General features: G+C 46.5%; 2 protein-coding genes across 5 annotated transcripts in view; one reads left to right on the forward strand and one right to left on the reverse strand.

Moving 5' to 3' along the window:
• RECQL5 (RecQ like helicase 5) overlaps positions 1 to 4,734 on the reverse strand; it is a 38,505-nt gene extending 33,771 nt beyond the window's left edge. Inside the window, exons 1-4 of one of the 3 annotated variants that reach the window (XM_068654621.1) lie at positions 4,664 to 4,734; positions 4,085 to 4,224; positions 2,867 to 2,988; positions 555 to 1,073 (exon numbers count right to left, since the gene is read on the reverse strand). In XM_068654621.1, coding sequence (XP_068510722.1) covers positions 555 to 1,073; positions 2,867 to 2,988; positions 4,085 to 4,211 — 768 coding nt within the window. In that variant the 5' untranslated portion in view covers positions 4,212 to 4,224; positions 4,664 to 4,734. Of the gene's footprint in view, positions 1 to 554; positions 1,074 to 2,866; positions 2,989 to 4,084; positions 4,225 to 4,494; positions 4,542 to 4,663 lie in introns of those variants that run through there. The other 2 variants (XM_068654622.1, XM_068654623.1) reach the window with 2 other exon arrangements.
• A 32-nt stretch (positions 4,735 to 4,766) lies between these two features.
• The window catches only part of SAP30BP (SAP30 binding protein), a 31,869-nt gene continuing 24,169 nt past the window's right edge, over positions 4,767 to 12,466 (forward strand). Inside the window, exons 1-3 of one of the 2 annotated variants that reach the window (XM_068654625.1) lie at positions 4,767 to 4,925; positions 5,130 to 5,239; positions 8,176 to 8,223. In XM_068654625.1, coding sequence (XP_068510726.1) covers positions 4,817 to 4,925; positions 5,130 to 5,239; positions 8,176 to 8,223 — 267 coding nt within the window. In that variant the 5' untranslated portion in view covers positions 4,767 to 4,816. The remainder of the gene's footprint in view (positions 4,926 to 5,129; positions 5,240 to 8,175; positions 8,224 to 12,466) is intronic. The other variant, XM_068654626.1, reaches the window with a different exon arrangement.

A 12,466-nucleotide genomic window follows, 5' to 3' on the forward strand; every position in this document is an offset into this window, starting at 1 on the left:
ACAAAAGTGAATCAGACAAAGAGAGTTTCCTACAAGGCCTAGGAGACAGACTGAATATGGTCTCCCAGTCTTTTCCCAGTGAACACCAGGCAAGAAGTCTCTCTTCACATTACAGACAAATTGAGGTGCAGAGGGTGATTGAGTTGCTGGAGTTATCCTGGATATTAGTGTTACCGCAAGCAATTCAATATGACACTAAGTGCTGCTGCTCACCCTTGTTACATTTCACCCTCACCACAGTGAAAGAGCAGAACCCAATCAAACACACACTTATCGCCAGGGACACGACCAGCCAAGCCAGAAATGCTATTTGCATATTCCTAATACATTTTCTTTTAGACCAGCTCTTTTTGGACGACACCTCTGTTTGAAAGAAATGCAACTCGATATTCTAATTATTTTAGAGGAACTGAAAAACTATTGAGCGCTTTCCTTCAGGGACCTCCTCCTTTGCCACCACAGCCCTGTCAGGGCCATACCAACCACCAGAAGATCGGTGACCATTAAGGAAGATTTTATTCAGTTTAGCCTTCTTCCCCCACTGAAAAACCTACCCCAGTTGTATTCTTCACTTCAAGTGCCTTCAGACAGAAATCCTTCAAGTTGGCATACGGATCAGTCAAGAGCTCTTTGAACTGCACATCGTAGAACAAGTTAGATCTGAAGCACGGAGTCTTAAAGGTGGCAAGCGGCTGCTTTAGCTTCAGTGCCATCACGATGTCCTCCTGGACCTGCTTGGTGGCAGTGGCAGTCAAGGCAACACACGGCGTATTGGGTATGCGAGTGCGCAAGGTGCCCAGCCGCAGGTAGTCAGGTCGGAAATCGTGGCCCCACTGGGAGACACAATGCGCTTCATCGATTACCAGGTAGGACAGGAGATTTCGAGACAGCAGGGAGTTCAACGTAGGCTGGAAGGAAGAGGACGCTGCCATCTCCGGGGTGATGTACAGGAGCTTTACTTGGGGCTTCTCACTCGCTAGGTCAGCCAGGATGGCCTTCTTTTCCTGGGCTGAAAGCTTGGAGTTGAAAGAGCAGGCTTTGATCTTCAGAGCCAGCAGGTGATCCACTTGGTCCTAAGGTAAATACAAAATGAAAATTAAATGAGAAACAAACGGCATTAAAGAAAGCCACCAGCACTATGAATGTCTACTGAACAGATCTACATGAGGCCCCAGCTTCCACCTCCAGGTTCAAGTCTCGGGACAACATTCACCTAGAGTCCAGCTGTTTAGAACTTCAACCCTATTTATTTCAATGGTGAGTGCATCTCTTCAGCTCTAACATCCAACTCCTTTTCTTTTGTTTTCCATTCACTTTAAGATAATCATTTTGCTGCTAGGGCACATCAGCATGGATCTGTGCTAAATACCTGATGATAGCCACACTGAGCTGAAACAAGCCACCAGTGTGTCTCAGGACTTACACTATCAAGTTGTCACAGATGGAAAATGAGTAATGCCACCCTACAAAAACAGAGCACGCTTCATTCCAAAATAACCAAACAACTTTCCAAACACAACTGAGATATTATGAGATATGGCAAATCACCTCTGCAATAGAACTGAGCGTGAACAAGAATCATGCCTTGAAAACCAGGAAGAAAACACAGCATCACATTCAGATACATCCAGACAAACAGCAGACACACAACCCACCTACCTACACTGAGCTGTTCGCTTGCAGTTGACCAGCACATAACATTTCAGAAGGTATGAATAGTCCTGAAAGACGGATGTCTCATCATTTCACTCAATAAGTGCTTCAGTGACTGATTTAATAGGCACTGTTTCTGCTCACAGTCAACTCTCAACCTTCCCTATAAACTACAGAGACTAAGCTCTTGAAGGTGGGTTAGAATGAAATATATCACGATCTTTTCAGGCATAGCTTCCCCATCTCAGGGCTGAATGAGAAAACCTCTGGAGGCTCACTCCAGCTCTGTTCCCTAAGACTCATTTAGCCCATCTCCATCTACCTGTTGCTCTGACAAGTTCTGCTTCACCTGCAAATCTTACCTCTGGTAATTTGTTTAACCTCTATTTCACGGATAGAATATTTCCTGTGCTGGAGCTTAATTAGAAATTATCTCATTTGGAAAGAGTTCACTATTTACAACACTTTTTGGAGATGCATCACCAAGCCTGGTTTTAATTCTTGATGTGTATTACACTGAGACTACAGAGGAGTTGAACAAAAAAAAAACAAAAAGCAAAAAACACAACAGCAGAAAAACAAAAACGGCAGCCTACGCCACCAGGTATCATGCAACGTTAACGCTACAGCTGCTATTATAGGGAAGCGTGAGGTGATGAAAATAGTACAAAAGACAAAATATATAAGCAAAAGGTCACACAGATGAAAGTGTTTAAGGAGGAGCTCTACTACAACAGCTTCTACCCGTGACACAAAGACCACAACAAAAAGACAGTTTGATGGAGAGCAATTTATGCCTACAAAGGCAACTTCATAATTCCCAGAGTTATTATTTTATAGGTAAAATGGAGTTCTTTTGTGGATAAAGACTCAGTTTGCTACATTTGAGGTACTCTGCTGCTTTTGTATAGCACATGGGAGGTAAAAGACAACTGCAGAATATAGAAAGAATCAGTTATAAAAACCACTAGGCTATTATCAAAGAAGAAAAACCTTCTTTAACAGAGCTGCATAACATCAGACCAGAGGCACGCTAAGTTGCAGCCTCTTCACCTGTCACCAGGCTAAGGAAAACACACCAAGACATGAAAACAAGAATCCAGAGGCAGGCTAACAGCAGTTTTGGGGACAGAAAGGCAAGAGGCAGCCATGCCTCCAGAGTCTCCCAACCCCCTTCACTGACTGCGTTCCACAGCTGACAGGAGACAGTTACCTGAATCAGTGCAATCAGAGGTGAAATGACAATGGTGATGCCCACTGCCAGAACTGCAGGAAGCTGGTAGCACAAGGATTTCCCTGCCCCTGTGGGCATGCATACAAAGACATCCTTCTCGCCTGCAAAGACAACAGAACAAAGCTCAAGGCTACTGAGTGGTGGCGAGTTCCCAGGGCTCTGCCTGGAGGGGTGGGCACGAAGGCCTGTAATCTGCGAGAAAAGGCTTATCTGCGCGTGTACCTTGTGGCATACTAACAAAAGACACATCATTTTAGGTTCTAAAAGCATCATAATACTTTGTATGCCGGCAGTGGTTCCCTTCAAATAATCTCTGATCACTTTTTAAACGATATGAAACAGCCTTACCTAAATACCAGAAGTTACACAGAAACCAAGATAAAGAGGAGTTAAACAACTGGTCCGTGGTCATGCTAATTCTCTTCTACATGAGCTGCTTTCAGTCCCTGTACAGCCCTCCAGTTACCAAACCACCAGTCCCAGGGCAGATCTGTATCGCACCCTGTGAAAGCTTATCCCAAGAAGCAAATCCCAACCACGTAGGCAGTATAATTTAGTAACTATTGCTATGCTAAGGAGCACCCACTTCACGTCAGGGAGATGCCAACGCACACAGCATTGACAGGCAGAGCCACCCTGCTCACAGAACACTGCTTTTGGGCAGTCTGTTATCAACAGCACAGCTGCTGGAGATGAATGAAAACCGTGACTGTGTCTGGCACGCTACTTTTGGTGCTGTTCTGGTCTGCATTATGAGACCTGTGAGGAGAATGGCCGGTAAGCAGCACGTGTGTGTGTGAGCTGCCGGCCGAACCCACAGCGGTGTGCTGGTGGATGCGTTAACACCAGGAAAAACGCGTGGTTCTGGTAACATCCACATGATTCACGGATATAAACCTCACCAGAGAACCAGGTCTTCTGCTGGTACCACCTGTGTCTGACACCACAGTAAGCTTTACCCTGCAAGTGCGTGAGTGCAAACAGCTTCAACCCCATCTGTCCACAGCCAGCTGGCAGACGCCTGTGGTGCTGCTCCCAGCACCGCCAGCTGAGCATTCCCCACACCGTGTTTGCTGCAACCACGTCCTTACAAAAACCCACGCCAAGGAGGGCAGGTAGCGCACAGAGCCCTGCCCGGCGACCTTCCCCTGCAGCTCAGCCACAGGCCTGCCCCCGGAGGGCCGGGCCCCCGCTCACCTCTCACCACTGCCATGGTCGCGCTCTCCTGCAGGGCCGTCCTGAAGGCCTGGAAGCCGAACACCTTCCTCAGCGCCTGCCGGGCTCTGCCCTCCGGCCCGGGGGGGGCCGCGCTGCTGCTGCTCATGGCGGGGGGGGGGCTGCGGGCGGCAGGAAGCGGCAGTGAGCGCCCCGCTGCCCCTCAGGCGAGCCCCCCCGGCCCTCCCTGCCCCTGAGGCGCGCCCCCAGCCCCTTCCCCTCGCTTTTATTATTATTTTACCCCCCCTCCCACCCCCCAAGGCGGCTGCCCCGCACCCTCAGGGCTCTGGGGCTCGCTCCTGACGGGACAACCGCGCCCCCCCCCCGGCTGAGGGGCCTCAAAGGCGCCTCTCAAAGCGCCCCCCCTCCCCCCTCAGAGCCCCCCCCCCCACCCACTCCGGGTCCGCCAGGCGCTGCCCGCGGCGCCGCGCGATGACGTCACGAGCCGCTCTTAAAGGGCCAGCGCCCCCCTATTAAAAAAACAAATCCCCCCCCAAAAAAAACAAACAAACAAAAAAACCCCACCCCCCCCCCCAGCGCACCCCTGCTCCTCCTCCTCACCCCCCTGAGGGCTTTCGGGCGTCCTCGCTCCCCGCTTTATTTTCGGTTCCGGCCGCGCGCGGGGGGGGGGGGGGGAGGCGTTGCTATGGCGACCCCGCCGCCCCCTTGACGTCAGAGGCGCGCGCCGGAAGCGGCGGCGGGGCCGGGCGGAAGATGGCGGCGGCGAAGCGCAGCGTCCTGTCCTCGCTGGCCGTGTACGCCGAGGACTCGGACCCGGAGTCCGACAGCGAGGCCGGGCCGGCGGGCGGCGAGGGGGCCGCGGGTGAGGGCGGGAGGGGAGCTGAGGGGCTGAGGGGGGGCCCCGGGGGGTGTGTGTGGGGCTGAGGGGGGGCCCCGGGGTGTGTGTGTGGGTGTGTGTGGGTGTGTGGGGGTTCCTCGTTGCTGTCTCGCTTTCCTCACGGGTTGTTTTTTGTTGTTTTTTCTCTTTATTTTGCCTCTTTTTCTCGCTTTCCGCCCCCCCTCTCAGGAGAAAAAGGCGGGCTCGTGTCCGTCGGGTACGGCGAGGACGACTTCACGCGGCTGGACGGCGATGAGGAGGGCTACGAGGAGGAGGACGAGGAGGCCAGCAGGCAGTCAGTAAGTACCCCCCGGCCCCTCAGCGCTCCCCCGGCCCCACGCCGCCCACAGGCCCCCCCTGCAGCCTCCAGCACCTTCCCAGCGTTTCCTTCCACTCTGCCCCCAAGGCAGTGCCTTCTCCTCAGCGCCCAGCATCTCTGGGTGCAGATCTCGTGCTCGTTACTAACCCGTCGATGCTCTCTGACTCTTCCGTGGAAGGCTGGCAGGGGACACGCAGCTCTTCCTTCGGAGTGAGCGCACCTGGAAATGCTGCCAGAGAAACGCGCTGGTGCATGGGCAGCTGGATAACCAAAATGAGCAAAGTTCTGCGATGTCCTAAATTATTCTTTCATGTCTAACTCAACTTCCTACATCTGGTTAACTTGATGTAGTGGCGTTTTGTCTAGGCTTGAGTGGCTTTTGTTTGTCACAGGTGCATGGCATGTGTATAACTCCACCTGAATACCGAGGTACTTGGTGCATGGTCAGGCAGGGCACGTAGCTCGCTGCCTTGGAGTGCAGCTATAACGCACAAAAGGATAAACGTTTCCGTGTCTGGAGGAGCAAAGCAGTAAGGCTTGTGAAAGTGCGGGGAGGTTCTCTTCTGTCTTATCAACCTTTTGCTTACCTCCATGTTGATGTGTTAGCCCTGCTCAAGTTTTTTGGCTACTTAGTACAGGAAGGAAATAGCGGTACTACAGCTTTTTCTTAATGAAATCTATTTTATCTGCATTCATTCTCATATAAGACATTCACTGCTCCTGCTATTTGCTTCCCCAAGTAGCAGACAAGAAACTTGTCTATTTTTTTTTTTTTTTTTTGGTTCTGTTGCTAACTGGAAGAGGTGCAAGCAAGAGCATTCAGGGTCACCGTCTGGCTAAGCCAAGTAATGAAGCTTTACTATCACTTTAGTCATTCTCCTGTTTATATCCAAAGACTGGGGACTCTTTCAATAAGATCCTTCTTCTATAGAAGGTGGTAGTTGTGATCCAGGTGTTTGTTGACAGCTACTTGTGTAAATGGGGTAGCTTTTACTGCGCACACACAATTTTCAATGTAAGTTGCAGTCACCTAACATCTGGGAGGTTCCAGGTGCTGTACAAATACCAATAATTGGTTTAGGCACTCCGGTGTTTAGCCAGCGGATCTTGCACTTATTTTCAGTTACCGTACAGCTGTAGGCAGGTTACAAAGGGTGTGTTCTCTCTAGTCTCATTGCAGGCCAGCAACATGCATTTTTTTTATATTCTTGAACCAGAATTGTGAGCTTCCTTAATAGATCCTAGCTCTGGTACTTCTTGGTTATGAGCTGTTTTTGGAAAGCAGTGCCAATTGTTTTCAGGCTGGCCTGGGGTCTTATCCAAACAGCTCTGTGCTTGTATTGTCTACATTAACTGTGACTGAAAAGTCCCTTTTTTCAAGGGCAGTTTCAATAATGGTTTTTTGTTGTCATTGTTGTTTCAGAGATGTTCTCTAGTAGGTTAGAAAGTTTTGGGAGCTGTTTCCGTTAAGTGTCTATATCATGAATGATTCAATCTGTTGTTCTTTCATTGAAAATTGCTTATCTTTTTACTATGAGTGGGAGCATGGGTGGGAGGAAAACATCTGATCAAGTACCAAGTAATCTGGTACTGTGGTTGTTCCTTTAGCTGTACACTTACTGTTATTAAACTCTGCCTGTTAAGATTGAATTATGGGCACACATGCGTGTTTTAGGAAGGTACCCTGGAAACTAGCTGAAGTGAAGAGGTTTGGTGTGTCACTTCCATGGGATATGCATGTTAACTCAGGCAATTAAAACTTACTGACATTGTGTGATCATTCTATAGCTTGCCTTGCCAGAACCTGTTTGTGTGCTAATACCCAGAGGTGGGCACTTCATTGGAAGCCCTTCCTTTCAGTTGCATGTAATCACCTCACTTCTTTTTTTTGTTTTTTCTTTTGGAAGCTGAAACACCAAGTTCTTGTTTTGGGGCCAAAGTTGAAACTGGGTGGTGGAGTTTGGAGGAAAACCCATTCTGCTGAGTTGTGAGAGCAAGAAAAGCTTTTTCTTTTCTGCTCCTCAAACTTGTTTTGAACCCAGACTATGTATGTGTGTTGAGAAGCATACCTGACTCTAGGATCCCCAATCACATAGCTCGTGGGGCAGTGGAACAGTAGGTTTACCTACCAGTTTTGGATCAAAGCTGTAGGTTACTTTTCACGTGGTACAAAATTTTTCTTAAGGCTGAGTTCAGTAATTTAAGCTCTCGGGAAAAACTTGCCCTTTTTTCTTTGTTCCTGGGTAGAAATGAAAACTAAATGCGGGCTGTTAACTAAAACTAAAGTTAGTTAGAAAACTGAAGTTAGTTCCCTTCTGTGGAGGTTCATGTCACCTGTAAGTGAGGCCGCGAGAGCACCAACAAGTAAGGAAAGATGCGGTGTCACCTGGCAGCGCTGGGACTTTGAACTTGGTGCTAGGGCAGCCCCTCACCAAGCCTGCATGCTTGGTTGTATGGCAGGCACGCCGTGTGTCCTGTTCGTGTTGCTGATGTGTGCTTGGGAGAGTAAAATAGGCCTTGCAAACGCTGCTTTCTGCGAGCACTGCTAAACAGGAGCAAGTGCAAAGCCCCTGCCCACCAACTGGAAAAAGAATTATCAGATGATGAATGCTTTTTTTCTGCAGTTTTGTTGCTGCTAATGGTCTAGCCCTGCACACTCGGGAGCTGCATGAGTTTTGCAGAGGGCGTCTTCTACTGAGTGATGCTTTTGCCTTAAAAGGGAAACAAAACAAAACCATGCAACTCCACTTCTTTTTGTGACTGTAGGGCTTGTTTTCTGGTCCTGAGTGGGTGGGGCAAAACTAACTTCCATTCTTGGACTACTGCTGGGCTGCCAAACACAAGCCCTTTGCTGTAAGTGCAGTTACTTGCCAAGCCTGCTCTTTAAGCTTAATCCTGTAAATTCTTGTCTTGTAGGAAGATGACGATTCAGAGACTGAAAAACCTGAGGCTGGTGACCTAAAGGTATTTGGAAGTGTGGTACGGTGGGGGAGGGAAAGTTCAGTACAAGAGGAATAAGTCTTAACAGCATGGCTTTGGTGTTCATTTCTGGTCTTCTGTAGCTAGTTTCATATGTTCCTTTTTGTAGCTGTAATGTGATTTCTGACTTTAGTTCTGGCTAATGCCAAAGGTAGTTAGCCAGTTAGGCTATGGACTGAATAACGATCAAGATCTGTGTTCATGAACTTAGTCTTCTTGTGAATTAAATCTAAGGTGGGTTTTCTGACAGCATCTTTTATATTTTACAGTGATCCAGGAGTCGTAGCATTCACTACAGAATTCTCTTATGTCTGACCAGCATCAGCTGAAAGACTTCATTTGGTTAGAACAACTTAAGTGATCTTATGCTCCTAGAGGTCATGTCAGAATCAACTCAGGTGTCTCCTTCTCTCTGTCCTTCTAAACAAAATGGTTTTCTAAAGACTTTTTTTTTTTTTAAACTTTTGAGCAAAGTGGTAAATGTGGTAAGATCCCCAGATAATTATCATAAATAGTTGAAATAATCTTTATTGTGAGGTTACATCCTGTTTCTGCTGAACAATGTGTTTAGCAGCATGTAAGAACGCGTCAGGCAAAAAACATGGAGAAAGACAATGTACCAAATCCACCTGAAAATTGACAGTGAAGTGTGCACAATTTTCTCTATCAGATCAGTCCCCAGTATAATATAAGCAGTTGTGTGGGATACAGAATGAATGACAGTTGAAAAGACCTTTATTTTATCCAGTAGCTTCCTGAAGGATGCAGACAATCTCCGAGTTCTGCTTAGGAATCCAGAGGGCCATATAGCAAGCTGAAACTGCAGAGCATGTGATTTAGCTTAGGGCTTTCATGGAACCATGAGAAGGCAAATGGATGTGTTTAGCTATCCTGCTTAAATGAGATTTGTAGCAGCACCCTCTTCCAGTTTCTGCAACACTTGTATGGGTTTACAGTGACAAGCAGAGCTGAAGCTTGGCTGCTCTACTGCACTTGGTGAAGTCTCTTGCATACATGTGTGAAATATCTTGTGGTACTCTTGGCACAGAAGTAGGAGGCACTTGGAAATGGAATGGATTGTCTACTTTCCTTGCTGCAATGAAACTAAATTTATGGTTTGTTTTGTTTTGGGGGGTGGTTCTTGGAAGAGAGGAAAGCCATTGCATTCTTACCCCTCTTCTGCTCTTAAATTTTTTACATTATGCCTGGTTAAGCATGCTAGCAAAATGCTTCTGTTTAAAAAAAAAAAAAAGCTAGATTCAAGTAAGTACTATTTGCTTACACCTCTTGAAAGACAAATAGATGGGTTTCTCTCAAATGAGATTTGTGGTGTATATCATCCTAATGAACGTTAGGAGGGCCCTGCTGGAAGTGTGTGCATTTCTGCCTCCTCTAGAAGGACTCTATGACTTCAGGACAATGTAGAAAAAGTCTGGCAGCTAGAGAAAGATGAAAATCAGACTAGTGTAGTTCTTGTCTGAGTAAAGATGGAAATCTTCCAGCTGTGTGGCTACTGCTTTAATATGTTGTTAATGCTTCATGTTAGCTTATTTAAAAAGCTTCTTGATTTCAGTGAGTTCTACATGTTACCATACAGATGCATTTTTCCCTTCTGAAGAGGAGCTCCATGTGGCTACAGAGCAGTGCCCCAGCTTCAGTGGGGAAGCAAGAAACTACCTTAAAAGAATTTGGTATCTTGAGTGCATTCTGAAATAAGAACTCCACAAGAACTGAAGTGATTGTATATGAATTGTTCTTTGTTCAAAGAGAAACGTTTCGAGATTTTTATGTATTGTAAAAATGTCAGAAGAAAAGGCTGAACAGATCGTAAAAATGACAGTAAGTAGAATGGGCATCTTTCCTCTCAGCTTCTCGAATTTGGAATGTTCTTGTTCAGCACAGACATGCCTGAGTAGAAACAGGCAGTTCAGGTAACAGCATTCTTAGTGGTTAACAACAAACGATGCAGGTGAGCTGAAGTGGTAGAGAAAAATGGTTATTTAGATCATAAGTGGACCACTTTTTCAGCTTCAGTATAAAGTTACCAGCTGTCAAGCTGGTGTTACCTCCCTTACAAAACCAGCTAAAATTGATTGTAGCTTTTGGCCTTCACAGATATAAAGTAAAACACGATTCCTTCCATCTTAGCGTGGCATGGAAAGTGAGGATTTGAGACGAATACCAGGGAGGCAAATCTGAACATCAGCAGTTTCAGACTTTTATGTCATCCTTAATTGTTGTCTTTAAGTGAAAAAGGCAGTAGCCTCCTTCTCTGTGCAGTACGCTGCAAGGCAGCCCAGCGCTGTGCTGGTAATGGAGCAGGCGTGTTGTGGGAAAGCATCGTGTGGGGCAGTGATGGAGTTGCACTAGCCATGCTGTTAAGAAATTCACTTGGGATGGGGGAGGATGGAACATTACTATAAAAGCAGCTTTACTCGCGGCAGTAGTAGATGTTTCCTATCCTCCTTTTCCACCAAGTGGCAGTGTTCTCCTGGTTCCTTCCTCATTGCTTTGAGATTGTGGTATCTGAAAACTAGAGAGGAAGAGTCATAGTTGCTCTAAAGTTAGACACTTGATTAATTTAAAATGTTACTTTGGGGTAATATTTCTTTTTGTCCCAGCTGAGGGCTGTAAACTTTTCTTCTTCCATCAATCTCATTGCAAGATGTCAAAGACATGTCTCAGTAGTTGGTGTGGGCATCGTATATGTGGCCAGGGTGTTTCCGGGGTCTGAACCTGTGTGTAGTCCTTTAAAATGCATGACTGAGACAAACCCGCTGCAAATGACCAGTTAATTACAGTCTTTTCAAGCCCTGGGAATATATTCAGATTTGCTTCTAGCGTTTGCTTCACGGGATGTGTGGTGAATGAACTATTTTGAGATTCTCATTTGAATAATTCACCAGGACACTGCGTATGGAGGAGGAGTTCCCTCATTGCTGGTGCATCCCATGGTTTGGCCTCATGCTGCAGTTGGATAGTAACAAACACAAAACCTCCAGGAACTTCAGCTGGTGCCAGTTATGGATATAGGCTGAGGCTACTAAAAAGGGAATGCTGTGAAAACTGGCAGTGACAATTATAATGGTAAAGTGGTGGGGGGGATAGTGGAATTTGTGGCCTTTCTCATAGCTCCAAGGGCGAGATATTTTTCTACTCCACCCTATGGTATTTAAAATTATGTCATGTTTTTTAATCTTGATTCCAGGTAGCATGCCCTTGTTGATCGGGAAAGCACATCCGTATGTCCTTACAGCCTTTGTTCCTCACTAGCGATAACGGCAGTATAAAGGGCTGGATGGGACTGCAGTTCTCATGATTTTTTTTTTCCTGCTTAGCAGCAAGTCACAATAAGCTTTTCAAGTTAAAATGCTGATGTCTAACTGCTGTGTTCTGTCTATCCTCAAAGAGTCAAGTGGAGATTTACTATGAACCTGTTTGGGGGAAAGAAGCATAGAAGAATATTTAAGCTTCATCAGTCGTCTGAGAGTGTTCTTCCAGAACTAGCCCATAGGATTCTCTGTTACTGAGCACCTGTGAGACAGTCTTGACCACTGTATCCTTATAACAACCCCCCCCCCCAAAAAAAAAACACCAACAAACAACAACAATGAAACAGAATTGTCCTCTTTAAATAGGAAAGTCAAATTTCTTACATCCTGCGACTGTTTGAGGTGCTCCCTTGGAAAATGGGAGATTCGAATCTAGGTAAAACTACTTGATCTTCCAATTTGACTCTGAGAGGATGTGTTCAGGCTCTGAAGCAGAACATGTTTATTAGTAACCAACATCACTTCAGCGGTCCCTGCTTTTAGTATTAAATAAGCAGTCACAAATGCCAAACAAAGCAAAAGCAAAGTCTTAAAGGGATTTCAGAAATAAAACTTTATTGCTTAGAAGGGAAAAGAAATGGTCAACAGTAGCTGCTGGCAGAGGAGTGGCATTAAGATGAAATCCTATAGCCTGAATGGCAACTTTCTGTTCTTTCCTCAGATGATGGAACCGTGAGTACAAAACAAAGGACACTGAAAATACCCGAAATTCGGTGTTCTGGTAGCAGTGTTGGTTTGGAGTGAGGAGGGTTAAAGGGCTCTGCAGTGTGTGCAAGTTGCTTGGGCCCCTGCCAGCAGCTGGCTATGGTTACAGCCTTGATGCAGTAACAAGATACCAGCCTTCAGAGCTCGCTAAGTGGACCAGCCCTGCAGGAAGAAGGAAAATGAACCTTAAA

Source organism: Anas acuta, chromosome 18 (assembly GCF_963932015.1).
Source record: "Anas acuta chromosome 18, bAnaAcu1.1, whole genome shotgun sequence".
Taxonomy (NCBI): Eukaryota; Metazoa; Chordata; class Aves; order Anseriformes; family Anatidae; genus Anas; species Anas acuta.